The 27,874-nt window shown below is 42.8% G+C and overlaps 1 protein-coding gene across 2 annotated transcripts; it reads right to left on the bottom strand.

Moving 5' to 3' along the window:
- Nucleotides 1-836: 836 nt before the first annotated feature.
- On the bottom strand, nucleotides 837-27,267 carry ARSF (arylsulfatase F). Of its 2 annotated transcripts, XM_014728748.3 has the most exons (11): nucleotides 26,994-27,267; nucleotides 25,525-25,585; nucleotides 24,484-24,633; nucleotides 22,536-22,657; nucleotides 21,729-21,851; nucleotides 18,286-18,709; nucleotides 14,862-14,998; nucleotides 7,017-7,151; nucleotides 5,948-6,110; nucleotides 1,701-1,822; nucleotides 837-1,300 (listed from the first exon to the last, which is right to left on the bottom strand). In XM_014728748.3, exons 2-11 carry the CDS (start codon nucleotides 25,533-25,535, stop codon nucleotides 930-932), a joined length of 1,758 nt encoding a protein of 585 aa, XP_014584234.1. In that variant the 5' UTR covers nucleotides 25,536-25,585; nucleotides 26,994-27,267; the 3' UTR covers nucleotides 837-929. The 2 variants fall into 2 exon arrangements, with proteins under 2 accessions (XP_014584234.1, XP_070114778.1); XM_070258677.1 differs by lacking the exons at nucleotides 22,536-22,657; nucleotides 24,484-24,633; nucleotides 25,525-25,585; nucleotides 26,994-27,267 and adding an exon at nucleotides 22,349-22,407 and having other exon boundaries at nucleotides 21,729-22,106.
- Between the last annotated feature and the right edge of the window lie 607 nt (nucleotides 27,268-27,874).

Raw genomic sequence — 27,874 nt, 5'->3', positions numbered from 1 at the left:
AGAGGGAAATTTGGACGCAGTTACACAGAGAGGGAAGACGGCCAGGAGAGGACGGAGGCAGAATTAGGGCAGTGCATCTACAACCAAGGAACGCCAAGGATCGCCAGCCACCCCTAGAAGCGAAAAGAGATGCAATCAAGGATTCCACCCAGAGCATCAGAGAGAACATGGCCTCACTGACACCTTGATTTTGGACTTCTGACCTCCAGAAAGGTAGAAGACTAAGTATCTGTTTTCAGCCACTACTTTGTGGGGATTTGTCAGGGCTCCCTGAGACACACATGCATGGGGTTCTCCCTAAACCGTAAAGGTGAAGTAAGGAAGAAATAAGACACTCCATCAAAGTTCGGGCATATCCCCCCAGGGAAAATCAATGCAGGCGCCTCTCCCAGGTTTCTAACTGTCTTCCTGCTGCTCTCAGGAATCTCCGTGCTCTGGACAGTGTTTTCTCAACTATCTGAGCATCTTCCAGGATGTCAGAAACCAACTGCTCTCTAGACCTCTTATCCTGTTGTGCCAAAACATTGTATCACTCTTGATTCATTTTCTGTATTTTGTGGACAAAAATAAATCCTTTTGGTCGGCTTCCTGGCTGCTGAGACTACATACTTTCAATGCGTTATGATTTAAATGGTGGGTATTTTGCCCCTGCTGATCAATGAGTTGGGAGCACACAGGATCTTGCATGTGGAGTTTGTTTAAAGAGGAACAGAACCCATGGGACTAATAGCCTTCGAGTCTTGATTCTTGGCACTGAAAGGAATGTTTAAAAGCTTGGGAATTAGCTAAATACTTATCACCAAGAATCCCAGAAAAACCCCGCAATGGACATTTAATAATTGGAGATGGTAGTGGAATTTATTGGCTCTCAAATTCATTCCTCGAGTATCGGAAAGTGCGTTGCGTCTCCCGCTCTCCGTCGTTCCTTCTCATGATGAGCTCGCGGCTGAGGAGTTCCCCTCCTTGTCACACAGACAAAATGGGAACACCCCACAGCAAGGCTTCAGCCACACATTCCCCTCATTCGATCCTGACAGCTGCCGAAGGACGGGTTTGATGCTTTCCTTGTGGCGCTTCACGGCGGCAGCCACCGTTCTGATGACTAAATCGTAGAGGGGCTCTGTGTCCCGCGTTAGAGGTGTGGACTCAGAGGGGTCCCTGGAGAGATCGAAGAGCAGAGGGGGGTTGTGGGAGGTGACCAGTTTCCCTGAACATTGGCAGAAGATGGTCTCATAGCAGGCCAGAGCTCCTGGCGGCTGGAATACTGGGGTCATATAATGAGCCTTCCACACGGCCTCGCCTGGAGAAGAAAAGACACATCAGAGACATCCAGTCTATGTGCCAACTGCCCCCATCTCCTTCTACTTTCTCAAGCATTTTTCTGGTTTTTCTCTTGGCCAACGGGTGAAAGCTAAATATCATTCAGTCTTTAGAATATCAGAATCTCCTAGCACAAATTGACACATCTTTTGCAATAGACGTTAGTTCTGTTTCTCCCAATTTTTATTCCTTAGAGATATGCCCCCGCCTTTTGAAGGACAGCAATTCTTAGAAACTTTTCCAAGAAAGTGTTTTCAGTGGCAACCCTAGAAGGGAAGGACTGACGTGGGGGGATGAAAAGGAAGAAGCAAGTCTTGGGAATCCATTTGAGTGGCTCTACTCTTGGCGTCCTCGGAGAGCAGGGGCTGGTGGGTACTCACTGTCCTTCGGGTGCCAGCGCACGGCGTGGAGGTACACACCGCAATAGTGGAACAGGAACTCATGCTCTGAGCGCTGAGTGTCACCCCGAAGCAAGGGCATGAGGTCTCGGCCATCAATCACCCTGCAGACACACACGATGGAGGGAGGTCAAGCGATGTTGGCCACCAGGCTATTTGAAAGATGCTCAATGCATTCTGTGACACTCCCTGGGCCCCAAGTATGGTGCACTGACTACTCAGGAAATCCGTGTGTGCTCTAAGGGACATTACGTTCCCGCAAGAGAGAGAAAAAAACCTAAGCTTTTACGGTGAAATGACAAGACAGAGGAACACATGCATGCACACCCATCTAAAGAGCTACAGAAGGACTCACATGCTCCGTGTTCCTAATGATTTCAGAAACCACAGTTTCATTCGCAATGGCATTGCTACCTTGAAAAGGGGTTTTGTAGAATCTCTCAAAAACCATACGCTTTTTATTTTATGTCAGAAAATGTATCTTTTACCTTATTTTAGAAAACTATATTATAAAACCTACCTCGTAATAGAAAATAGAATAAGTCCCAGATAATCCTAGAAATGATCATAAAAGAAATAAAACTGTCTTGATTCACAGGTTAAATGATTGCCTGCATTGAGAAGCCCTTCGGAAGCTACGGGAACGAAGAAGTAAGTTTAGCAAGGTCATAAGATACGAGACCAACTTTAAAAAATCAATTTTAATGCCCGAGGACATCATCAGAGACATGTCAAGCTGCAAAAGAGGCTTCGACTCTGACATCTAGAAATGTTGACTGGCTGGCCCCTGGGCTCAGGAAATGATTTATAATTTGCTCCAACCATTAACCTTGTTTTTCTTTTTATTTCCATAGAAATACTTATTAAATACCTGATTGCTTGCTTCCAAAATATAAGCCTAACGTTGGGAGCGCACCTGCATCACCGCCTTCTAAAATGGATTTAACTGGACTGGTCTATTACCAGGACTAAAAAATGTGTTCAGTGAGATGAAACAATCTACCACTCAGATTCTGGGCCATAAAACTTATTAAAGTTTCAAAGGACTGTGAAACTTAAAACTTTCAAAGGTGGGACTGTGGGGGGGCTGGAATTTGTCTTTAACTCAGGGTGGTATTTAAGGTGGTGGCTCACCACCTTTTTGGTGAGTTGCTCAGTTTGCCTGAGCCTCTCCCATGTATACATGTTATAAAGCTTTGTTTCATTTTCTCCTGTTAAAAAAAAAAAAATCAATTTTATTTCCATATATTAGCAATGAACAAGGACAAGTCACATTTTTTTTAAAGTATCATTTACTACAGCCACAAAACCCATGAAATATCTAGGGATTTCTTCTTTTTTCTGTGTGTGAGGAAGATTGGCCTTGAGCTACATCTGTTGTCAACCTTCCTCTTTCTGCTTGAGGAAGATTGTCACTGAGCTAACATCTGTGCCAATCTTCCTCTATGTTGTGTGGGATGCTGCCACAATGTGGCTTGATGAGCGGTGCTAGGTCCACACCTGGGATCTGAACCCACAACCCCCAGGCCCCTGAAGCAGAGAGTGTGTGAACTTAACCACTGTGCCACCAAGCCAGCTCCAATACCTTCTTGTTTTTTAAGGGTAAAAGTTTGTATGCTGAAAATCACAAAACATCTGATAAGAGAAATAAATGGAGAGATAAGCCATGGTCATGGATTGGAAGACTCAAAAGTGCTAAGAAGTCAATTTGCTGCAAATTGATCCATAGATTTCATGCGATCTCAATCAAAATCTCAGCAAAGTCTTGAGCCCAGCCTGGTGGCTGAGTGGTTAAAGTTCTGTGTGTTCCACTTTGGTGGCCCAGGGTTTGTGGGTTCGGATCCTGGGCATGGACATACTCTGCTCACCAGCCACGATGTGGAGGGGTCCCACATACAAAAAAAATAGAGGAACATTGGCAATGGATTTAGCTCAGGGCAATCTTCCTCAGCAAAAAAAAAAAAAAAAAAAAAGAAGAAAAAGAAAAAGAAAGAAAGAAAAAGAGAAGAAAAAAATCTCAGAAGGGTCTTTTGTAGAAATTCAGAAGTTATTCATATTTACATGGGAAAACAAAGAAACTAGAATAGCTTAAACAATTTTGCAAAAGAAATAAAACAGTTTCACACTACGTGATTTCAAAATAGACTACAAAGCTACAGTAATTGCGAGAGGGTGGTATTGACGTCAGGATGGCTATATGGATCAATGGAACAGGAGAGAGAGAGTCTGAAAGTAGACCAACATGTATACTGTCAATTGATTTTCCACAAATGCCCAAGGTAATTCAGTAGATGAAGGACAGTCTTTCAAAAAACGGCATGAGAAAAATGGGGTATCTTAATGCAAGAAAAATAAATCTCAACCTATACCTCACACTGTATAAAAAATGCTCTCAACATGGTCTATAAGCCTAAATGTAAAACCTCAAACTATAAGACCACAAGAAGAAACCCTAGGAGAACATCTTTCTTACCTTGGAATAGGAAAATACTTTTTAGATGTATCACCAAAAGTCGCAATTTATAAAACAAAATTGATAAATTGGCCCTTATCAGAATTGAAAACTTGGGTTTTTCAAATGACAATGTAAGAAAACGAAAAGACACCCCAGGAATGGAAGATAATATTGGCAAAACACATATCTGATAAAGAACTTGTATCCAGAATATATAAAGAACTCTTATAATTCAACAATTAGAAAATAAAATGCCCCATTAAAAACTGGACAAAAGATTTGAACACTTCACAAAGAAGAGATATGGATGGGAAGGAAGTACACGGAGAGGTGTTTAGCATCATTAGTCACTAGGGAAACACAAATTAACACCACAATGAGATTCTAGAACACACTTATTATAACGGCTAAAATTAAAGACTGGCCATCTCAAGTGTTGTCAAGGATGTGGAGCAACTGGAACTCTCAGATAGTGCTGATGGGAATGCCAAATGGTGCAGCTGCTTTGGAAATCAATTTGACAGGTTCTCATAAAGTTAAATATATATGTATAATAAGACCCAGAATTCCCACACCTGGGCATTTTCCCAAAGGAAATAAAAAATTTACGTCCACAGAAAGCCCTCTATGTGATTGTCCAATGCAACTTTAATCACAATAGGCAAATCTGTTTCTCCAAAGCAAGAATGCATTTTGGAATTCTGTGCAAGAATTTGCCTCAGTTTCCCACTGAAAAGTGAAATATGGAGGGAATGAAGATGTGACATTTTCAGAGCTAATTCTGGAAAAAGTAAAAATCAAGTCATTTCTACAAAGGAAAATCCTAATCAAAGCTCAAACAGCAATGTTACCAGAGACTGGGATTCTGCATAACTCTTGTGAGTCCAAAATATAGACTATAGCAATGTCCCAAAGTCAGTGCACCCCATCGATATCTTGAAAAATTACTTTTACGACTGTGATTGGCTCAGCAACTTAAAAAAAATTACACTTACACTAATATTATACATTTTTTTAAACAATGGGCCATTTAACTCAAAATGATAAATACTCTTCTTCTGAGTAGAAGGGAGCTCTATTCTGTAATTATTTTATACAAACTTACAATAAATCTACTTATTGGCTAAAACGAAGGTAAAAAAATTGAGGAGTTCTTTTTTGTTTGTTTGTTTCTCGTTAGCTTTGGGAGCCATTCTGTTTTCTTTCAGAAATAAGTGAGCTCCATTACACGAAGAAAGAAACATTAGAGTAACTTTCGGGGCTTAGAAGGGAGAAATGGCGTGGATCCGATCCATTGGATGACTTTACAGAGCTGGGATCAATTAACTCTCAGAAAATCAGCTTTAAACCTACCTGGGTCAAACCTACCTGGAACTCCTCTTGATGGAATTCAAAATATTTATAACAGAGCTCCAAGTATCCATCAAACGACTTACCTTCATCGCAGCCTCCGGATACGCACACCAGAAAACTAGGAAACTGGTTTTTTTTCTCTTGTATGGAGGAATGAGTTTTACCGGTCATATTCTCATTCCCAAAACCGTCCCATCTCCATCTTCCTCACAAATGAAAACTACAAAGGGTCTAAGATGGGCCATGGTCGTGTAAGACCGATGCCTGGTACACAAATAACATGGCCATCTACAAAGGCAAAATCATCTAGGGATTGAGGAGAAAGTGTACCTCCCAAGACAGGCTTTGTCTCCTTTGTCCCAAATTCTCTCAAGACCAAGGAGGATCCAAAGGGACTTGTTAACAGATCATTTCACATCACCTGTCCTGAGGGACAGTTGCTCCCGCCAGTGCTGCGACAGTTGGCAAAATATCCATTAGACTCGTGGGCTCCTCAATCACTTTTCCAGCTGGCAATTTTCCAGGCCATCGCACAAGTCCCGGGACGCGGATTCCGCCTTCCCATCCTCCCATGCCTTTGCCACCTACGGGGAAAGACGATGAAGTTCCTATTAAAATCGTCACTGTGGCCAGAGTGTTAAAAAATGTAAATTAAGACCAGTACAGACAATCTTTGCTCAGTGCCTACCATGTACACAGTCCTGATGGGGTCAACAGCACACGTGGATGGAATTATTTTTTCTTGGACTCTTGATAGGTTTTTGATCAACTAGTGAATCACATTCAATACGAGGCATTGGCACTGGCTATTTCTGCCTAGAATGCTATTATCCCCAGATATCCACCTGTTTCATCCCCGGCCTCTTTCACACCTCTGCTCAAAAGCATCTTCTCATTAAGCTTTGCAGGTACACTTATTTAAAGTGGGAAGCCCATCCCACAATTTTTTTCAGCTGTATTTTTCTCCACCTTTGTTTCTGCTCCGTTTTTCTGTAATATTTACTGCCTTATAACATATATGATTTCTGTTTTATTCACTGCTGAATCCAGCACCCTGAAAACTAATCGAGTGAAATCGTATGGGTAGATGCTAGTTTATTGTCCAAACCAGGCCATTACTGAGTATGGAAGGAAGAGGGAATATTAAAGACATCAGGACAACAGTCTTGTAGTTGTAATCCATGAGTAGACATTCAACCCATTGAAAGACTCCCTTAAAAGCATCTGCTTATGTTAATATTCTGTCATCTCATTGGCTCACCAGCGAGGCAAATTTCTAGATACCCCTTCTAGCATTTCCTAGAACTGTTTGCAGATTGAAGGCCAATTTCTTTGGTTACCGGCCCTACACTTTATTTTTTATCAAGAGTCGAATATAATGAACTCGTTCAGTTTTTCATGCATTCATCTCTCCATTCCATGAATTTTCATTCTAATGAGCAAAAGAGCTTATTCACCACCAAATCACCCACAAGACTTCCTCTCCTCACCTTTGTATATTCCATTCCATCCACCAAGCTGGGCATGGCCCAGCCTCGCCTCCAGATGTCCTCCATGGTCTGATGTAAAGTAGACTAGAGTGTGGTCCCTCAAACCAAAATCATCGAGGGCATCAAGAATCTTCCCTGAAACAATAAAAAAAGGGACACATAAAACCAACGACTTTAGGAGCTTCAGCCATTCAGAGCATTCCCAATTGTCGTACGTTTACTTGGGATCCGTTGCAAAAATGCTTCTCATCTAAGAGGTACCATCTTGTACTCCCAAGCAGAATGTGTGAGTGGGCCTGTTTTCTCAGTTCTTCATCAGCATCTCATGTTTCAGAGGTGATCAGGTCAAATGAGGAATGAAAATGGATTGCTTCCTATGCTGACACTGACATCGGTACCTTTTAATCTGCAACTTACGGGTAGCTCTTCCTGATTTTTCTTTTGCGGCTTGTATGTTTCCATGATTGATTTATCAGGACTCCCTTTTTAAGGAACTGAAACAATGTCACATTCTTGTTCATATTTCCTCAGTTTACAAGAGGCCCTGCATATGCTGTTTAAGTGTATATTTTCGATATTTTGTGAAATCGAAAGATCTTTGCCTTTATCACGACTTCTGTGGTTTTTACTAGCTCTGTACCTCATGCAGAGAAAAACTTAATATTTCACTGGAGTTTCTTCCAGCTTTTTTTTTCACTCCATTCAAGGTCCTTACTTTGCATGGGAAAGAATGCCCGTTGAATTGATGACGGTTTTTCCTTACCCAACTGTGTAGGTTTCCATGGGCTGCTGTGTCAAATTTCTATAAGCTTGGTGGGCTTGAAACAACAGAGATTTATTCTCTCAGTCAAGGCTCCCGAGAAGGATGCTTCCTTGCCTCTTCCTAGCTCCTGATGGTGGCTGTCAATCTTTAGGTCCTTGGCTTGTGGATGCATCATTTCCATCTCTGCCTTCATCGTCATGTGGTCTTCCCACCCCCGTGTCTCTCTGTGTCTTCACATGGCACGCTCCTCTGTGGTCTATCTCTGTGCCTCTCTTCTCTTCTTGTAAGGACGCCTGTCATATTGCATTAGGGTCCTGCCCTAAGGACCTCATCTCGACTTGATTACATCCGCAAAGGCCCTATTTCCAAATAAGGTTACACTCACAGGTTCTGGGAGTTAGGACACGGACATATCTTTTTGGGGAACACAACGTAACGCAGAACACCAACTCTCCCCAATGTAGCCCATCCCTGCCGCTTCGAATTAGAAAGTTTCCTGGCTCCTAAGTCCTCTTCCTCACTGGTCCCGCTCCAAGGCTATCTATTTCTGCTTTTCTGACCTAAAAGTCACATCTTGCACATGTACTTCTGAGTTTTAATTTCTGTAGTTTTATTTTGGATAGTGCTTTCCTTGTGATTACAGAATACTTCTTTATCTTTTGTACCAACCTCGCTACCATCAGATATCCTTGGAAAGTTTCATTTCTCACCAGTTTGTGCTTCTAGGTGTATTTCCTCAACATCTTTATAATGAACGTTCTCCAGATAATAGTAATCGTCTTAATTAGAATCAAACGAGACCTTAAGGTTAATTTCAGAATGACTAATATTATAAGAGTCACTCTTCCCATCCAGAATATGGTATATTTCCATGTATTAAAGTTTCCTTTCATGAGTCAGATGTCTTCAATATGATCATTTTTTTTTAGAAACTCATCTCTAAATATTTAATTGTTGGTATTGGAGCTACCATGAATAGTATCTTGTTGCCTATTGTACCTTGAAAGGGGTTATTTTGGACACAAAGAAGAAGTGTTAATTTTGATGCATATATCGAATACAGAGAAACATTTTACAAGATATGTGTCTGTACCTATATTTAGGGTATGTATAATTAACTATACTGTTACACTAATATTATACTAATAGTATACTATATAATTATCTCGATATCTCATACGTTATCTCAACACATATTACCACAACTATTAGTATAATATATTATAATATAAAATATACTAACAATATATGTATACATTATAGTCTATATAGCATGACCTATTATGTAATAGATACGTGTAAATGTATATATTGAGATAGATGATGGTAGAAAGCATGTAAACATTTTTGTGGTTATGAGCTGCAGTCATGCCCCACTTCATGATGGGGAAATGTTCCGGGAAATGCGTCTTTCGGCGATTTTGTCATTTTGCAAACATCACAGAGCGTACTGACGCAAAGCTAGATGGTATAGCCCATTACACACCTAGGTTGTATGGCACAGCCTCTTGCTCTTGGGCTACCAACCTGTACAACATGTTGCTGTCTGAAGACTGTAGGCAACCGTAAAACGTTGGTAGGTGTTGCGTATCTGAACATAGCTAAACAAAGAAAAGGTACAGGAAAAATACGGGATAAAAGATAAGAAACGGTACACCTCTATAGGCCCTCACCATGAAAGGAGCTTGCAGGACTGGACGTGGCTCTGGGTGAGTCAGTGAGTGAGGGGGCAGTGAACGCGGAGGCCCGGGACAGCCCTGGGCACCACTGCAGAATTTGTATACACTGTGCACTTCGGCCACGTGAAATCTATAAACAAAAATTTTCCTTTCTTCAATAATACATTAACCTTGGCTTAGCATAATTTTTTACTTGACAAACTTTTGCATTTTTTTGACTTTTTGACTCTTTTTGAAAAGCACTTCCTTAAAACACAAACACATTGGACAGCTGTACAAAAGTATTTTCTTTCTTTATAGCCTTAGTCTATCAGCTTTTTCTAGTTTAAATTTTTTTTTTTTTTACTTTTTAAACTTTTTTTGTTAAAGACGAGGACACAAACACTCACATTAGCCTAGGTCAAGGGTCAGGGTCAGGATCGTCAATGTCACTGTCTTCCATCTCCACATCTTGTCCCACTGGAAGGTCATCAGGGGCAATAACACACACATGGAGCTGTCATCTGCTGTGAGAGCAATGCCTTCCTCTGGAATACCTCCTGAGGGACCCACTTAAAGCTCTTTTAAGGAAGTGTCACTCTTTTCAGAAAGATGTCCCTGGTGGTTTGGTTGGTTGGTTTCTTCTTTTCGTCATTGATTTGCTTATCAGCAGATAATGAATTCCTCTCAATCAATGAAAACCTTTCAGTGTTGGGATCCGTGTTTCCAAAATTTTTGAGGAGCTTGTTGAGGTCTGCAAAACCTTCTGATAAACCCTTCACTGTGAATTTTCTTGGGGGTTTTTCTTTCTCTTCTCTTGCAGTTTCCTTTTCTCTGGCCTCTTCTTCAGCTCTGTGTTCCCGCTCCTGTTCCAACAACTCCTCAGGAGTCAACTCCTTAGGAACCACTTCTGGGAGCTCTTCAATGTCATCCTCACCCACACCCAGGTTAAAGTTGTGTGCCATCTTGTCCACAGCCTTGTTGATTTTTACAACCTCCTTCTCTTTGGCAAATCCCTTGAAGTCATGAATTATTCTCCCTGAGTGTCATTTTCCAGGTGCCATTCATACACTCCTTGGTAAAATCACCCCAAGCCCAAGGAAGTTTCCTGATGAAGTCAGAGATGTTGTAATCCTGCCAGAACTGCACCAGTGCATTCCTCAGTTACAGCAATAACTTGGGCAAAGGTCCTCCTTAAGTAGCAGACATTAAAAGCTGCTATAACTCCTTAATCCATTGGTTGAATCAAAGAGGTAGGGTTTGGAGGGACAAACGCCACTTTGATATTGGGATGAAGATCGCCAATAAAAGGAGGATGTCCGGGAGCATTATCAACAATAAGCCAAATCTTGAAAGGTATGTTACTCTCCCAACACTACTTTTCCATTTCACTGGCAAAGCAATTCAGGAGGGCATCTTGGGAAAGGAGCGGGGTCATCCATGACTTCTTGTTGTTCCTAAAGTACATTGGCATTGTGTCCTCATTAATACGCCTCAAGGCCCTAAGGTTCTCACTGTGCCAGGTCACAAAGCATTTCAATTTATAGCCTGCCACTCTGCCCCCAAGCGGGACTGTTATCCTGTCCTTAAAAGGCTTGAAATCTGGCATTGACTTGGCTCCTTATGGATGAAAGTCCTTTCAGGCATCCATTTCCAGAATAGAGAGGTTTCATCCATAATGAATATTTGTTCTGGGAGGTAATTTTCCTCCACCCTCAGCCTATCTAGAGTCTCCACTTACAGACTCATCGCTGACCTTCACACAGTTGTAATGAATAATGGTTCTTGAATTGTTTAAACCACCCCCCCCCACCGAGGTAGCAGTAAACCCCACATTATAATTGGGTCCAACCTTTCCTTTCAACGTCGCAAACAAACTTTGTGCTTTGGCTGTGCTCATCACGGTGCAGAGAGAGACCAGCTTCTGCATCTGGACTTCAATCCAAGTCATCAGAAGTGTCTCCACGTCTGATACAGGCCCTGCTCAAGTTTTTGTTAGTCTCATTGTCTTCAATGCAGCAGATCCTTTAACAGCTTCCGTCACTTTATTCCTGTTCTTCAAGATCATAGCTGTGGCGGAATGGGACATGCTTGAGATCAAGAACCATCACTGATTTTCCAGCTTTGTTGTCCTGAACCACTTTTCATTCTATTTCCAGGTCAATTACTCCATATGGCCTCTTACTGGCAACATGAGCAGTAGCATTTGTACACTTAGGGGCCATGATGACCAGAACAATATAAAATTAAATCAAGCACGAGAGAAAATGTTGTAATCAAGAGATGTGGTAAACATGAGATGTATGTGGCTGTTGCCAGGGTAACAGGGCATGCTGTTTTACAATAAACTTGTTTTTCCATAAGTAGAAAGAGTGCATAATGTGTTTATAATATTATATATAATGATAATTATATACATTATTAATTATTATGATGCATAACTGAAATGTACTATTGTATAGTAATATCCTAATAATATAATTACATTATATGTTAGATGTGATACGACATAATTATAAGTATTTTACAAGATATGCAATATATATACTAATGTTTGTTTTATTAGACTTTAGGATTTTCAACATAGAAAATTGTATTCTTTACAGATATTAAGTTACTTTGAGGTGTTTCTATTCTTAATATTTAGAGAGATTAAAAAAATAAGTAGATAGTAGACATGGAAATGGTTAACACTTTTCTATAAACATAAATATTATAAATATTACATATACTTCTAGCCTCCACTGAAATATATATAAATTTATATACATTAAATATATTTATAAGATATTAAATTTATATTACATATTATACATGTATTATATATTTTATATAGCATATGTAATATAAACTTATGTATACAACATAAATTTCAGTTGATGCTAAAAGATATGTTACCCTTTCCATGGCCACCGTCTAATTACATTTTACTCTCTCTAAATATTAAGAATGGAAATATCTCAAAGTAACTTGATATCTGAGAAGGAAATAATTGTCTATGTTGGAAACCTTGAGATTTCAGTTAATGCTAGAAATCTATATTGTATTTTAAATATATATTGATATTTAAAACGTATATCTTTAATAATTTTAATAATATATCTTTCGTAATTTTATTACATGTACAATTGATAATTGTTTATTATTAATATTATATAATATATAAGTACGTACTATTCTATATCTCTCTTTCTAAGACAGTTTTGCACTCTGCTGGGCACTGTGGAGGTGCCCCAGCGCTCCTGTGACACTGAGACACCCCTGCCTTGGAAACCGCCTTTCAACCCTCACAGCCGCCGAACAGGTCCAGCCCAGATTCCCCGGGCCCCATCTCCCATTTCCCTTCCTCATGTTGGACACTCATCCTCTTTTCACCGTTTCTGAGAAACCTGCTCTTGAGAGAAGAGCTGCTGAATTCTCACCCACTGGGGATGGGGATGCATGACCAATGAGGCACCAGAGATGTTCCCCTGCCTGGGGTGGGAGATGTCATTTGCAGTGGAGGCCTTCAACGGGGTATGAGTCAGCCAGAAGCCAGGCTGGGGGCGAGTTTCTGGAGCTTTCCTGATATCTGTGAAATGACAGCGTATGGGAGTCTGAGGGATTAGGAGATACTTCCAAAGAACGCAGCTCTCTTCCCAAATCTCTGTTCATAACCTCTTTGCCCTAAGCATATGGCCACTGAGCTACAGAGCCAGTGTCCAGGTTCCAATCCTGGCTCACCTGGACCTGTCCTGTAACCTTGACCAGGCCACCAGGTGTCTTGTGCTTTAGTTTCCTCATCTGTTAAGGAAGATAATGATGATGACGAAGATGGTACCCATCTCCTAGAATGTTTACGACACTGGAACAGTGCACGTTCCATACCAAGTGCCATGTGTGGGATTTGCAGTATTGTTATAGCTTCCAGGGTAGATATTTTGGGGATAAGTAAACTTTTTAGCATTTCTGAAATTTCACCTTGAAACAGATGATTATTCTTCCTAAAGGTTCGATTCTGAATTTGCACACCTGTGCCAGGTGAATCTCTGTTGCATTTTTTTCAAAATACGGCTTTCAAATATTGTGGTATGTCCACCCATACTCAACACACCACTTCTTTGTGGAACAGGATCTGAATGCCACTGGATCAAAATCCCACTGAAGGCAGATCACACCCAAAGTGCCTTATTTGGCGCCTTCGTGCCACATCATCAATATTATGAACTTAGATATTTTGGAAACTTTTTATCAATTTTAAATTTTAAAGCAAATAGTAATCTCATTTGTTTGTTTTCACTTATCACATCCTGAGTTGGAATTAGCTACTTCATTCCCCTTCAAGAAGACACAATGACGAGCAGGATGGCCAAAGTTTTTGAGGAAGAGCGTGATGTTAGGGATACGCATTTTAAGCGCATGACGTGGTGTCTTGTCCTGGTGGAAGTATGAACTGGGAGAGGGACACACACACACCCCCCACAGACACACCACACACACATACACCACACCCACCACACGCACATCACAGACACACACACACACATCATACACATACACGTGCACACCACACACACACACATACACCACATATGCAACACACACACACCATGTACATACACACCCACCCCCCCACACATACACACACACCCCTCACCACACACACATACACCACACATACACCACACCTACCACACACATACTCCAATGCCACACACACACCATACATGCCCCCCCACACACCCCACACATACACACACACATACCACATACACACACATATGCCTACATAAACGTACGCCTTTGTACATATATCTGCTTAAAATAGTATTTATACTTAAAATAATTTTTAAATATTTTCTACTTTTAAGACGGCATGAAGGGACAGTGTTTGAACGGCTTCCCCTTGGTCAGGCTTGATTTCCCAAGTGTCTCTTTGTTTACTGAAATCTTTCCTACCGACCTCCCATATTTGGAGAATATTTTAACCATGTTTGGGTCCCACAAACCCGTGAGACCCATCACGCTCTTTCGTCATTCCTGTTGGAAAGTCGAATCTGTTTCTCTGACCACTATGTGTACCGCGGAAGCACCAGGAATCCACACTTCCTACTTGCTCTCTCTCCCTCTCCAGTCTGAGTTTACCGGGGTTCTGGATTCTGACTCACCCCTGTACCCCGACTCCAGACTCAGATCTCGGTCCTCAGCAGACCTGAAATAAGGTTTTGCTGTTTAACCAACGAGCGCTGACATCTGATTTGAGGTTGGACCTGTTACATCGTTTACATGGAAGACCAAGCCTCCCTCCGTGGCAGGAATGATTGATTCTCTTTGTACTTCAGAGGATCATCCTAAGCTTTTCCTTCAGAAGCTGGCCAGGGGCGGTGTCCAGGTGTCGGAACTATCAAGACATGGAGGTCTCGTCTACTAGGTCTGGCCACTTACCCAACATGGAGTCCATCTCCTGCACATGATCACCGTACAAGCCGTGTTTGCTGGTGCCTATGAACTCCGTCGTCGTGGGGAGGGGTGTGTGAACGTGGAGAAAGGAGAAAAAGAGGAGGAAAGGTCCTTTACGGTTCCTGCGAAGACATCAACCACATTGCTTGAGTTTTCAACGTCTGGGAAACTGAACAACATTGCTCCCTGTCACTCACATACAGTTCCTTGCTCTCCACGCCCCATGAGAGGGGACGCAGGCAAGAGGCAGCTCCCACGGCTCCTGGTCGGAGTGGCTTCCGGGATCCTCCAGCATCTGGACAGCTCCCCCCAGTTTGGGGTGACACCACCATAGTTTCTTTGATTCTCAGACGCCAGGACACACGTGGGACCACTTCACCCAGAAGTAGCCCCGCCTCTGGCCACAGAGCTGAAACTCAAATCCAGCCCTGCCTGGCACACTTGCCCATGGCTCATGAAGTCTCAGATTACAGTCACACCCCATGAGGCACCAATGGATAGTGGCACGGGAGTGACTACCTAGAAACTTCACTCCTTTCACAACCCTCGAGCAAGCACGGACAGAGACCTCTTGGCAAGCTGTCTGGGCAGCTTTGCTTATCATCTGAGGTCACAGGGGATGAGGCTCACCTACTTCAAGTTCTGACAATCCGTCTGCGTGAAAGCTACATCCTCAGCTAACCAGGGCAGCACACGCCATAAAGCCCACTTTTTGGGAAATGTCTGCTCTGATGAGACACCAGCGAGGATGTGGAAACACGGTCTTTGACGATATAATTGGTTAAGAAGAGGTCATGTAGAAGGAGAATGGGCCCGGAATCCAATAATTGGTGTCCTTCTAAGAAAAGGCAATTAGGAGACCCACAGACACACACAGAGGGAAGATGGCCATGTGAAGACAGAGGCAGAAACTGGAGTGACGCATTTATAAGGCAAGGAGCAGCAAGGATGGCTGGTACCCCCCAGAAGCGGGGAGAGACAAGAAAACACCCTCCCACAGAGCCTTCAGAGGGAGCACGGCTCTGAAGACACCTTGATTTTGACCTTCTGGTCTCCAGAACTACGGGAGAATAAATGTCTTCTGTTTTAAAGCCCTCTCATAGTGGCACTTTTTTATGGCAACCCTAGGAAACTAATATTCGTGGTGATGGAGAATGAGATTACACACTTTTCTATGACATATTTTAAAGGGGAGACAGAAAATAATAATAAATGGGGAGGCTGGTTGTCAGAGACAAACAAGATGGACCTGAGTTCTGTAGTATTTTTTCACTCTATGGCTTCAGAAATGTTGACCAGGGAATATAGTTTTCCACGTCAGAGTTGACTGGGTTGCATTCAATGTCTTTCAGAAAATGTCGTTCTTAAAACCTAAATTAGGAAGACAAGGGTGGGGGCAGGGTATCTCACACCTACAGCACTTGCCAGTGTTAGAAGCACTTAGCGTCGCAAACTGAGCTGCCAAAACGAAGAGGGATGCTCAGGGTGGTTGGCGGAATAACGCGTCAGCCCAAAGATGTCTGTACGCTGATCCCCAGAACCTCTGAATACGTAGCCTTACTCAGCAAAAGAGGCTTTTGCAGATGGGATCCAGTCACGGATCTTGAGAGGAGGAGGAGACTCTAGATTATGTGGGTGGATTCAATGCAACCACAAGTGTTCTCATAAGACAGAGACAATCGGGTCAACACGAGGGGAAAAAAGAGGATTTGTTTCAATAGAAGTGCAGGTGGGAGTGACACAGCTACAAGCCCAGCAAGACAGGCGGCCTCTAGAAGCTGGAAGAGACAAGGAACAGATTCTCTCCGAAGCCTCTGGAAGGAACCCGCCTTGCCAACACCTTCATTTTCAGCCCCAGAAGATTAATTTCTGACTTTTGACCTCAAGAACCTATGACAATAAATGTGTGTTATTTTAAGCCACTAAATTTTTGGCTATGTGTTACCATAGCCATAGGAAACACATACAATGGGAATCCAGAAGAAAACAATTTCTAGCCTTTGTGAACCTGAGCCACCTACTTTTGGTCAAATTGTTAATCAACAGAGTTGCTCCCAAATCTTTGGATTCCCGTTCAATATTGTGTCACTCTGGATCCCACAGAACTTTTGAAACTCAACAGAGCTTTTGACGATGAAAGTACGTTTCCACACCAGCATTTGTTCTTGAAATACACATGGAAAATAGTAAGCCACGAGGTATGGGGTATGTAAAGACTTGCGCTGGCTGACAGAATGGAACAGGATGGCTCATCTTTAAATTTAAATTTCAGAGTGGCGCATGCCACAACGTGCTAACATTCCCTTTGCAAAACTTCCTAAACTCTGCACATTTGCAAAGGTTGCAGAGTCTAAAAGAGTTTGCCTTAGGTGAAACCAGCCATTCATTTCTCTCTCTCCCACACTCTGAATTTTGATGGTCTCCACCTGAGCTATGGGTTAAGGACAAAGCTAGTTATCAGGTTACACAAAATCCTTTACGACCTCAATCAATCTTGCTCATGCTTGCACTTCTGCAAGTAATGCCTGCCTGCCCACTCCTTCCTTCATCTTGGTATTACTTGCCTTTGAAGATTCAGCTAAGATTGCATTTTCTCAAGTGTGGCTTCCCTGAGATCTTGCAAGTTCCCTATCATATGGAAAAATACCACCCTGGACTTATGCCCATTGACCTATTTCTTATCATGTGCTTGCACATCCAGTTGTCATCAGTAAATGTGAACTCATCCTTGAGGTCCAGATCCCAGGACGGCAATTGGTAAAGAGAAAGCCCCAGTCAGTGTTGAAAGAGAGAGTGAAAAACGTGTTCACAACTTTGTCCTAAAAGATGGTCCAACGGCTAGAGGACGGTAAATGTGGCTCCTCGGAAAGTTTCCAGCTGTTGTGTTCTGGGTACACTGGGCTTTACAAGGATCACCATTAACCTCATCCACATAATATCCCTTCCATATCATGTGCTCATCTGATCAACTAGCCCTCTGATTTTAACTTCTCAAGTAGCTTTTTCCCGAACAGGGGAACAAGGCAATAGCCAACTTATTCCATTGCCTAGTACCCTGGAAAATATATTTCTCTTTGTAAGTTAATAGCCTGACAATATGCATTATAAATTAATAAGCCCAATTTATGAGTCTGAGTCTAGTGTGAGACTGCCTGCTTGGTCTAACCAAATATGAATTTCAGGGCCAACAGAGAGGCTATGATTTTAATAACAAGGACTCAAACAAGACACCACCTCTTTAGCACTGTCTGAAGCACCCAGCCGGCTTCCAAAACACTTCATCTTCTTGTCTAGACAGTGTTTAACAATATGGCACTTCTTGACTCAATATCATTAGAGTCGTCACCCCCATTTTTAAAAAATACTCATTTTTAGCATAATTACATGGATTTTAAGAAATTATCTTTACCTTTCTAAAAATGAAACTGCCTCCTTCACCATGATGGACCCGGCTCGTTCTGCCTTCATGGGCTGCTCGGTGATCTCATGGTCTCGCATGAGGAGGCAATTCCAGTACAGAGGAGATGTGTAACTGGAGAACCAAAAATAGCTCAGGAGGAAAATAAAAAGAACCATGGAGAGGATGAGAGACCAGGGAACAGAGACCCAGCGACTCAATTTCCCAATGGTGAAGGTAAGCACAGCAATGGCGACCAGCTGCACACAGAGCCAGATTTTGCTCTCAATGGCTAATTCCGTGTCACGTGAAGGATCCGGCCAGCAAGGTTCAATCAGAGTGAGTGGCATGCCATAGAAGTAATCAAACCCATAATTATGTGGATGGTGGCAGTGGTCGCTTCGAGATTGGCAATTTAAGCCTTGATGCCATTTGCCTGAAATTAAACACACACACACACAAATAAAACATAATATGCTCACACATCTCAAAGACCATGTGATCATTTTTCACTGGAAACAATCAGCTAATGCACAAAACTGGTGCAGTAAAGATTTTTCCTTTGTTTAAAAATCTGAGTTCGGCATAGCCTCATTTTTCACTCTTCTTTAGTTCACAGAAGCTTGTGTTAAGATCTGGTTTGAGTGAGCAGATAGGATAAAAAATAAAAGGAGGATGATAGAATTGTGAGTTCATAGCAAAGATATGAACTGGGCAGCTTCTCATTCACAGAGAGGACAAAGTTATAGAAACAAAGATAGATACGTGATAGAGACAAGGGAGATTATAGATAATGGATAGATCATAGGCAGACAGATAGTAGATTATGAGATAGATAAGCTAGAAGATGATGAATGAGTGGGTGAATGGATGGATAGATAGAAAGGTGGATGAATGGATGGCTAGATGGATGGTGGGTGGATAGATAGAAAGATAGATAGTTAGATATAAATTATAGCCAAAAGATAGATAAATGATAGAGACAAGATAGATGATAATGATAAATAGATAGGCAGGCAATGGATGGATGGATGAATGGGTGGATGGATGGATAGATAGATGAATGGTGGATGAATGAATGTATGTATGTATGTATGGATGGATGGATAGATGGATGGGCAGATGGATAGATAGAGAGATAGATAGCTGTAAATTATACCTACAAAGATAGACAAATGACAGAGACAAGCTAAATGATACATGATGAATAGATATATAAATGATGAATGGGTGGATGGATCAATAGAAAGATAGATAGGATAGATCCAAATAAATGATGGAAGATAGATGGGGCATATTTGGATGTATGGATGGATGGATAGATGAGTAGATAGATATATGATAGGTAGATATATGGGTGGATGGGTGGGTGGGTGGATAGTTGGGTAGATAGATAATACACAGATAGATGACCGATATAGATAAATGATGGAGGATGGACTGAACATGGGTGAATGGGTGGACGGATAGCTGGCTGGCTGGAAATCCTAGAGTCTCCCACCAGAGTTCATTGAAATAAGGGATTTATTCAGTAAAACTTACCACACCTTGGATGCTAACCAAAAGATGCATATGAGTTCTGCTGGCATGTGAACTCTAAGAGAATATAACAATGTGTATCTACCAAAATGTTAATAATTTTCTGCATGCAGTCAAGGCCACATCAAAGATGCACATCCCCAAATCTCTAGGTAATGAGGGGCTAGGTAGATGAGAGGCGATGCTGCTGGCTTAGGTTTTTGTGCCCTGCAACTCCACTAAGATCGTCTTCTCTTATCGATGCCAAATGGATTACAAAAATCAAAGGAGTTTAAAGTAACTTGTTATTCTCATGCCATTTGAAACCTAGACCTCTCAGCTAGGCCCAGTAGATTCAGCTCCAAAGGGTTTCATCATTAGTTTACTTCTATCATCTTTGGCAGTGAGAAGAAGGACATCCACGTGGTCCAGTTTTAATAAAATAATGAGGTGGGCGAGAGAGCATACAGTCAGTGAACATGCAAGGCACAGAGAACCTGACAAGTTTGATCTTCTGATTGTGCAACACTGGCTTTCATCCATCACATAGGTCCCTCAGCCTCAGGAAGAATCAATTTCCTGTCTCTAAAATCAGGGAGATGGGTTCTGTCGGACATCCCTTCCACTCGTAATTATCAATGCTTCTGTCGGTGTCCAATGTCCTTTCACTGCAATGCAACTAACCAGGGACTACGATCGTTGTCAAAAGGAACGCCAGGATTCCTCCCCTGAGCTGACCTTCATGCAGCAGCAGCAGAGAAAGGAGGAGCTAAGACAGAAGGACAGATGGGGAGGAGCCAAGGGGAGCTTTCAGAGGCAATGTCCATGCTCCTTGCCTTGGTTGGGTGACAGAGTTAGGGTGTAGACATTTTTCAAAAGTCTTTTTCTTTTTGCTGTTTGGGTAATGGATAGAGGGTGTAGACATTTTCTATGGAGTCAAAAGTTGACACTCCATAAAAAGTCAGTGATGCAGAAAGCTGTGCATTCTTGGGAGCACTTGTTACATTCCTTAAAGTATGCATAGTGGCTGAGGTGAAGGGTTTCAGAGTCTGCAGAGAATAATGTAGAAACAGCACATCGTAGGACAGTGGGGTCTGTGGAAAGATGAAGTGATGCAGAAACAGGTCGGAGGGACACCAGGCAAGACCTGGGGCTCAGGCGGAAAGTAGTATTCAGGCATGCCTGACCTATGTCAGAAAAGGATGGATAGATGCCATTTAGGAAGGAGTGTGCATGTGTGTGGAGGGGGATGGAATTGCAACACAAGATCCCGTGTGAGCAATGACGACAGAGAGTTCTGGAGGACGCAGGGGCACATTTGCCTGCAAAGGATCCAATGAGATAGAAGCAGCTTAATTGTAGAGATTCAAGAGACAGGTAGGAGGTGGCCACTGAAATGGCAGAGGTGGAGCCCAGATCTCCTAGAGAGCAGAGGGTCTTATCTGTCATAGCCAAGACGCAAACTTGTTTTTTCCCTTTTTTGGTGAGAAGGATTGGCCCTGAGCTAACGTCTGTGCCAATCTTCCTCTTTTTGCTTGAGGAAGATTCTCCCTGAGCTAACATCTGTGCCAGTTTTCCTCTATTTTATATGTAGGTGGCCACCGCAGTATGGCTTGATGAGTGGTATAGGTCCATGTCCGGGATCCGAACCTGTGAACCCTGGGCCACCAATGTGGAATGCATGAACTTAACCACTACACCACCCGGCCAGCCTTAAAGTCATTTTTTTTTGGTGAGGAAGATTGGCCCTGAGCTAATGTCTGTTGCCAATCTTCCTCTATTTTGTATGTGGGATGCCACCACAGCATGGCTTAATGAGTGGTATGTGGGTCCATAAATTCATTTTGAAATAGTTTCCAAGAAAACAATAAGCAGGGATAGAACAATGCCTGTCATTAGTTTAGCATGAATGAGTCATACCAATGACGGTAACTTACCCACGAGACCGGTGGTGTATCCCTGCTTTTTGAGTAAAGCAGCAAATGTTATTTCATTAAGAGGGAGTCCGGAACAGTCTCCAAGCGTTGTGATGACACGGACCTCTGTATCAGAAACCATTCCTAAGTGTAACGTAAAATAGAACACACAATGATGAGTGGCTGCTGGTCAGCTGAAGAGGGAGTCGTGGAGAGTTCACGGCTGGAAGATGGAGAGATGAGGTGCCATCTTGGAAGGAAGAGAAGACCATCCTTCGAGAGTCAGCTGCCTGGGTTTAAATATCGCCTACGATGACTCAAGACGTGAAACCCTCTACATCTCCTTCTATGAGGTGAGGAAGACTAGTTTTACATAAAGTCAGCAGCGCTTTCTTCCTACTACAAGAAAAAAAAAAAAAGAGAGAATAACCAGAGGTTTATTGGACCTCCTCGACCTTTGCATCAGCCAAGGCAGATACTGTAAACCTCATAGGACATAAAAGTTTACCTGACGCCCTCAAGAGCTGAAGGGAACCCCCAATCCTATTTAAAAGTGGACACAAATAATGGTCTCTCTGAATCGTAGGCCTTACTCTTAAACTACAGAATCTGTGCCCGGAAACCAAGACCTCTCTGCTCACCTTTAAAAATACAGCCATACGACCCAGCCATTCCGTTCCTGGCTATGTACCCAAAAGAATTAAAAATGAGTGTTGAGACACAAACTTGTACAGACATGTTCACAGCAGAAAGATTCCTAAGAGTCAAAAGGCAGGAAGAACCCACGTGCAACAGCAGGACTCAGCCGAGCCTTCTCCACGTACACACCTGAACGGACTGGGTACCTTCCCGTCAGGAAGGCCGACCGGCTCGGGGTGCACATTGAGGCTGCAGCGATGTTTTGGGTCAGCCGCACACCTTCCCTGGCTAAGCGGTCCACGTGAGGCGTCCTGGAGGGAGAGAGAGAGGGGAAAATCAGAGAGCGGGGGGCAGGGAGGGGAGAAAGAGAAACGCAGAGGAACAGGGAGAGAGCTGGAGGTAAAGAGGACCTCTTTCCTCAACTCCCTGAGCTCAGAACCGGAGAAAAAGAGCCTGCACACAACGCCCCTTCTTCTTTTCCTGCCCACGCCTGGGTGCAAACATAGCCGAGCCTTCAGGCAGCTCTTTGCTGCCGGATTGGTACAATTTGGTAATGTGTATGGCGTCTATCGAGTATAGGACTGCCCTTTAAAATACACACATAAAATATTTGTGCTCCAGACTGCGTAATTAAGGCCAATTACTTACGGACCTTAGTGACAACTAGCTACTGACAGACCGAAGGATGAGTTCAACCCACACGTTGGAGTGGTAAAAGTCCTTGCTCTACACACAGATGGTCCCCCAAACTGCCAGATGATTAAACATAAAGATATGCGGGGGTTCACGGGAGTTAAAAGAGAGACTTCTAGAGAAGAGAGACAGCCGGCTCCTTGGATGAAAATGAACTAGAAAGAGACTCAGATTCATTCATGAGAGAGATTATGAACAGCAGCTTGCTGCGTCAAGTTCCAGCTTTTAGCAACGCAATTCTCTGATTCTTTGTTGAAATGTGAAAAATCAGCAAGTGTCTTTTAAAGTAAGGTTCCATTTGCAAAGGAAACACTGATTTGTAAATTGCATTTCTGGCTCATACCTGCCTCATAAATCTTGCTTCTCAAGCAGCTAGTATTTTCAGCAAAATATTTACACCTGCCTCTACACACTGTCTGCAAATCGCTGATATTTATTTCCTCAAGCATCTTTTTGCGACTTAACTGCTTTCATCAGATGCAAGAATTAATTTGGACCCCTACGTTTTGTTGACTCACAATTTCTGCGGTGGAAAGCAGAAATTAGTAGCTTTGGCATCTATTGGTAAAACAACAGAAAAAGTTTCTAAGTGTACAATTCACATGTTTTATGGTGATGTATAATGACGTCCAAAGCTTTGTATGAGCACAGCTCGTTACCTGGTTTTTATAATCGACCAGAACACTCTGAGTTTCAGTTTCATATTCTTTTTCCTCTTTCAGAATGTCCGTTATTAAGATAGAAGGACATCGGGGCCGGCCCCGCAGCCAAGTGGTTAAGTTCACGCGCCCCGCTGCAGGCGGCCCAGTGTTTCGTTGGTTCGAATCCTGGGCTTGGACATGGCACCGCTCATTGAGCCATGCTGAGGCGGCGTCCCACATGCCACAACTAGAAGGACCCACAACGAAGAGAATATACAACTACATACGGGGACGGCTTTGGGGAGAAAAAGGAAAAAAGTTAACTCTTTTAGAAAAGAAAAAAGATAGAAGGACATTGCCTTAAAAGGGCTGTTGGCTTTGAAAATTAGTAAGCATGAAATGACTAATTCTGCCAAGTCAAAATATGTGGAAGAATTACCACTCCTCTTGATAGTCTATACCGTAGAGAACTAACTCACTCTGTGCCATGGCACTATTCTGTGCGCTGTGCTTATTATATGAGCTCAGATGTATATACTATTCACCTGGGCTCTCAACGGAATAGAAAAGGAAGACACACTGAGGTCATGTAACCGGTCCGAGATTTCACTGTTCCTAAGCACAAAACCAAGATTCAAATCCAGACAGTCTTGATTTTAATATTATTTACTTCTTTAAAAAAAAAAATCCCAACAAATCCATTTGGTTTTGCATGTGGATGCAGTCCTGAAATGTATCAACTTCCAAACAAGAGCGATAGGTAAAAAAAAAAAAAAAAAGTATGATTCAATAGGAAGCCGTACCTCATTGTACCATTGCCATAGCAACCCAGATCTCCAATCCCGAGATCATCCACCATTATCAGGACAACATTGGGCCTGTCATCATTCGCCTCCCGCGACTGGCATGTGTTTAAGAACAAACACATCCAAGACAGGGAGGTCAAGAGGCTCCTGTAAGGCAAGCACGGATTTCATGGTAAACACACGGCTCCCTCGGGGTGGCTTCAGGAGCCACGTTCCATTCCAACGTCGTCTTTCAAGAACGCAGCGGGGCTCATTGGAAACCAGGCTCATCTCCCAAAAGACAGGCACAAATTTCTCTTTCCAAGGATTGACCATCTCTGTGGCGTGGTCCCAGCGGTACTCAAGGGGCTCCACTTCACCATTTTGCTCAGTCCCAACTAAAGTCCCGTTTTCTCAAAGAAATATACAATAGATATATATAATTCTCTTCCCACTGGATCCCTACTCGATTATCAGGGGATGAACATTCGACTTGCGAACGATTGGTTCAATCTCTCTCTCATCTTTATTCATATTTTAAGACCCACCTCAAACATTTCCTCCAGGAGGGATGAAAGAAATAGTCGCGACCCCCATCTGTTCCCAGAGCGCTTTACCAATATTCTGAAACAATGGTGACGCTGTGAAATTGCAACTCTTTGCTTTACCCAAACATATCCACCGAGACTGGCAACTTCCTGAAGGCGGGCACTCTAGCCTAGGGCTTTTCCTATTGCCAAATCGAGACAATTACAGATATGGTTTTCATTGGCCCAAAGTTGGTTGAACTGTTTTCCCCACTTTCTATTTCTACGATATTTTAAAATAACACAAGTGGGTTGGAAATTTGCAGTTTATACTTGTATGAATTGCCTACATCGCTCCTACTTTATTATAGACTTAGCAAATTCAGAGTATCAATTCAGACATCTTATGGCCAATCATATAAAGAAAAAAAGGCGATATTGACACCTCTATCTGTAAAGCTGAATCCACAAATGTCACAAAATTGTCCATTAGATTCAATGCGTTTGCAATATAGCTTATTACTTCACTTACCTGAGCTTCATCACGTAGCCCCGAGTGGCTTCCTAGTTTCTTTGGCCAAAGATAAAATGTCCTGAAAAGAAAAATGTGTTTATCAAGTTAGTTCTCACTGGAAAATTCTCACAAGATTAAGGACACTTATCTCCACTTCCCTCTGCTTCCAATATTTCAAATCTGGCTTTCCAAATCTGTCATGGCATAAACCCTGCTGTCTCGATGACTTGCTCTGTTGGCCCGTTTTTAAAGAGTTCACGCTCTGCCAGTTCCTGAGGCCCCCTGTCTCTTTTTGGCTCTTGAGTGAACTGGCTCAGTCTGTATGATGTGGATTAAGGCTGCCCCAGCTAGAGAAGCCTAAGGTGACCTGGCCTACATGCCAAACTATATGACCCAGTGGACTTTGTTTATGGTATGAATTAGGACTGCCCCAGGGAGAGAAGCCCAGGGCATCCTCACCTACATGCCGATCTATATGGCCAGATTCGTATCTAAAGTTATATGACTGCACAATAACCAGACCCCATCTGCACTGAAATCATTTAATGACTTTTTACATCATCTTTTCTTTTCTCCAGTAAAAATAAGTCACGTACCCATGCCCTATAAAATTAGCCCTAACCCTCAACTCGGGGCAGCAGCAGGAGCTCTGACTGCCCGTGGGTCTTGTCCCACACACCAGCTCTGCCTGCCCATGGGCCCTGTCCCCATGCCAGCGGGGGCAGCAGAAGCGGCGGCAGCAGAAGCTCTGACTGCCCATGGGTCCTGTCCCCATGCTATTCCACACTATTCTCTAAATAAAAGAGCACTACTGCCAGATCTTGAGCGTCTAAGAAATCTTTCTTTTGACTCCTTGGCTCACCGACCCCGCATCATGCACACCTCCACCCAAAATGACTGGATGACAGTATGATCTCAAGGAGTTGCCGAATTTACGAGCTTAAACTCAGAACGTCTGTGCGGATGCTTGAATTTATCCACTTCTTTGGTTTTGCATTAGTCCAAAACCAGATCACTATATGGTGATTTTAGGGTACCTAGTGGTTGTATATAATTGGAAAAGGGGGCTGAGTATGATGACCAAGTGATATGACAGCGAAATTCATTGCAATGAAAACAAGGAAATACGTACCTTCTGTCAGCATACGATTACTCATATTTGTACCTTAAAAATCACTACGAATGTCGTACCAACCTCCTCTTTCAAAATGCCACCTTGTTCAAAAGCAAGATGATAGAGACCGCAAACAGAGCTATTGACTAAGAAAGAGAAAGGATGCAAGAAAAGAAGGGAAGGAGAGAGACAGGAGAGAAACTTTAGCAAGAGTTGGTTTGGAATCAACTTCTCAACGCCTAAGCAGAGCCATCCAGCTTTAGAAAGTAACCAAGGGAGCCTTGAAAACCCCGAGCCCATCAACCCTGCCCATCATATCAGAAAGAAAGAAAAAAGAGCTGAGAATGTCTAACAGAAGCCTTCCCCAACTCACCTGTCAGTGCTGTTGTCTACCTGATGTGTAGGGCAAGATGAAAAACCAGTCCTGAGGCAGTTCTGACTCTCCTCACAGCCACCCAGAGTCACTACCTAAATGATAGACTGCTGGCTCCACCTCCCTCCGCAACCGGGAAGTTAGTCCATGCTGCGCTCCCCAAAGGCATTCAAGCTTATGATATGCAAACAAGGAAATCTGCACCTCTGATTTGCATCTCTTTCTACAAGCGCAGAAGAAAGAATTACATCCAGCAGAACACCTGCAGACTCCCTTGCAGGGCGTGAGTGTTCTCTGCGTCTACCACCAAAATGATTCATCAAGCAGAAGTGAGGAACAATCCTTTTCGTTCCGGCCATTGGATTCCGACGACCTCCCGGTCTCCAGCATTGCCTCAGAGTCATCTGTGCAGCTAAATAAAGGAGAGAAAATACAATATCTCCCCCCCAGGAATATTTCCGAATTATGTTGAGTAAGAGAGATGACAGAGGACGATTCATGGCCAGTGGCTACGCTCTTTGTCAACACCGTGTCCCAAAGGGATTGCTAGTAAACAGCAAGTGAAGAGTAGCAAAACAGCCTTTCCCTCAGCATTATCAGTAAAGATTTGGGCATTTATGAACCAAGGCATCATCATCCTACACACAAAGAAAAGTTCATGAACACCTGGGTAAGCAAACCAGAGCAGTTTGCTCTCTGGATTTGCTACACGTAGTCTCGCTGTACAGCCTCCTTTCACTAGAACACTGGGGTTTTTTTGAGGTGAAACATGCTATTAGAGATGCCGCCGTGTGATTCCATCAGCTCTAGATACCAGATCCCGGACCGTCAGGTCAAAAATACAGCGATCTCTAGGTCGACGTGTGTGGAGGGGAACTTTG

This window comes from Equus caballus, chromosome X (assembly GCF_041296265.1).
Source record: "Equus caballus isolate H_3958 breed thoroughbred chromosome X, TB-T2T, whole genome shotgun sequence".
NCBI lineage: Eukaryota > Metazoa > Chordata > Mammalia > Perissodactyla > Equidae > Equus > Equus caballus.
The sequence above is the reverse complement of the archived record's forward strand: the minus strand, read 5'-3'. Positions and strand labels throughout refer to the sequence as shown.

Bases quoted from the DNA above. Each gene is read 5' to 3' on its own strand.
- ARSF (XM_014728748.3), bottom strand. The intron at 7,152-14,861 runs GTAAGTGGCCAG...TTATTGTTTCAG, and splicing joins GGAGATGGACTCCATGTTGG to GGAAGATTCTTGATGCCCTC. The intron at 6,111-7,016 runs GTGAGGAGAGGA...CTTTCCCCGTAG, and splicing joins ATGGAATGGAATATACAAAG to GTGGCAAAGGCATGGGAGGA.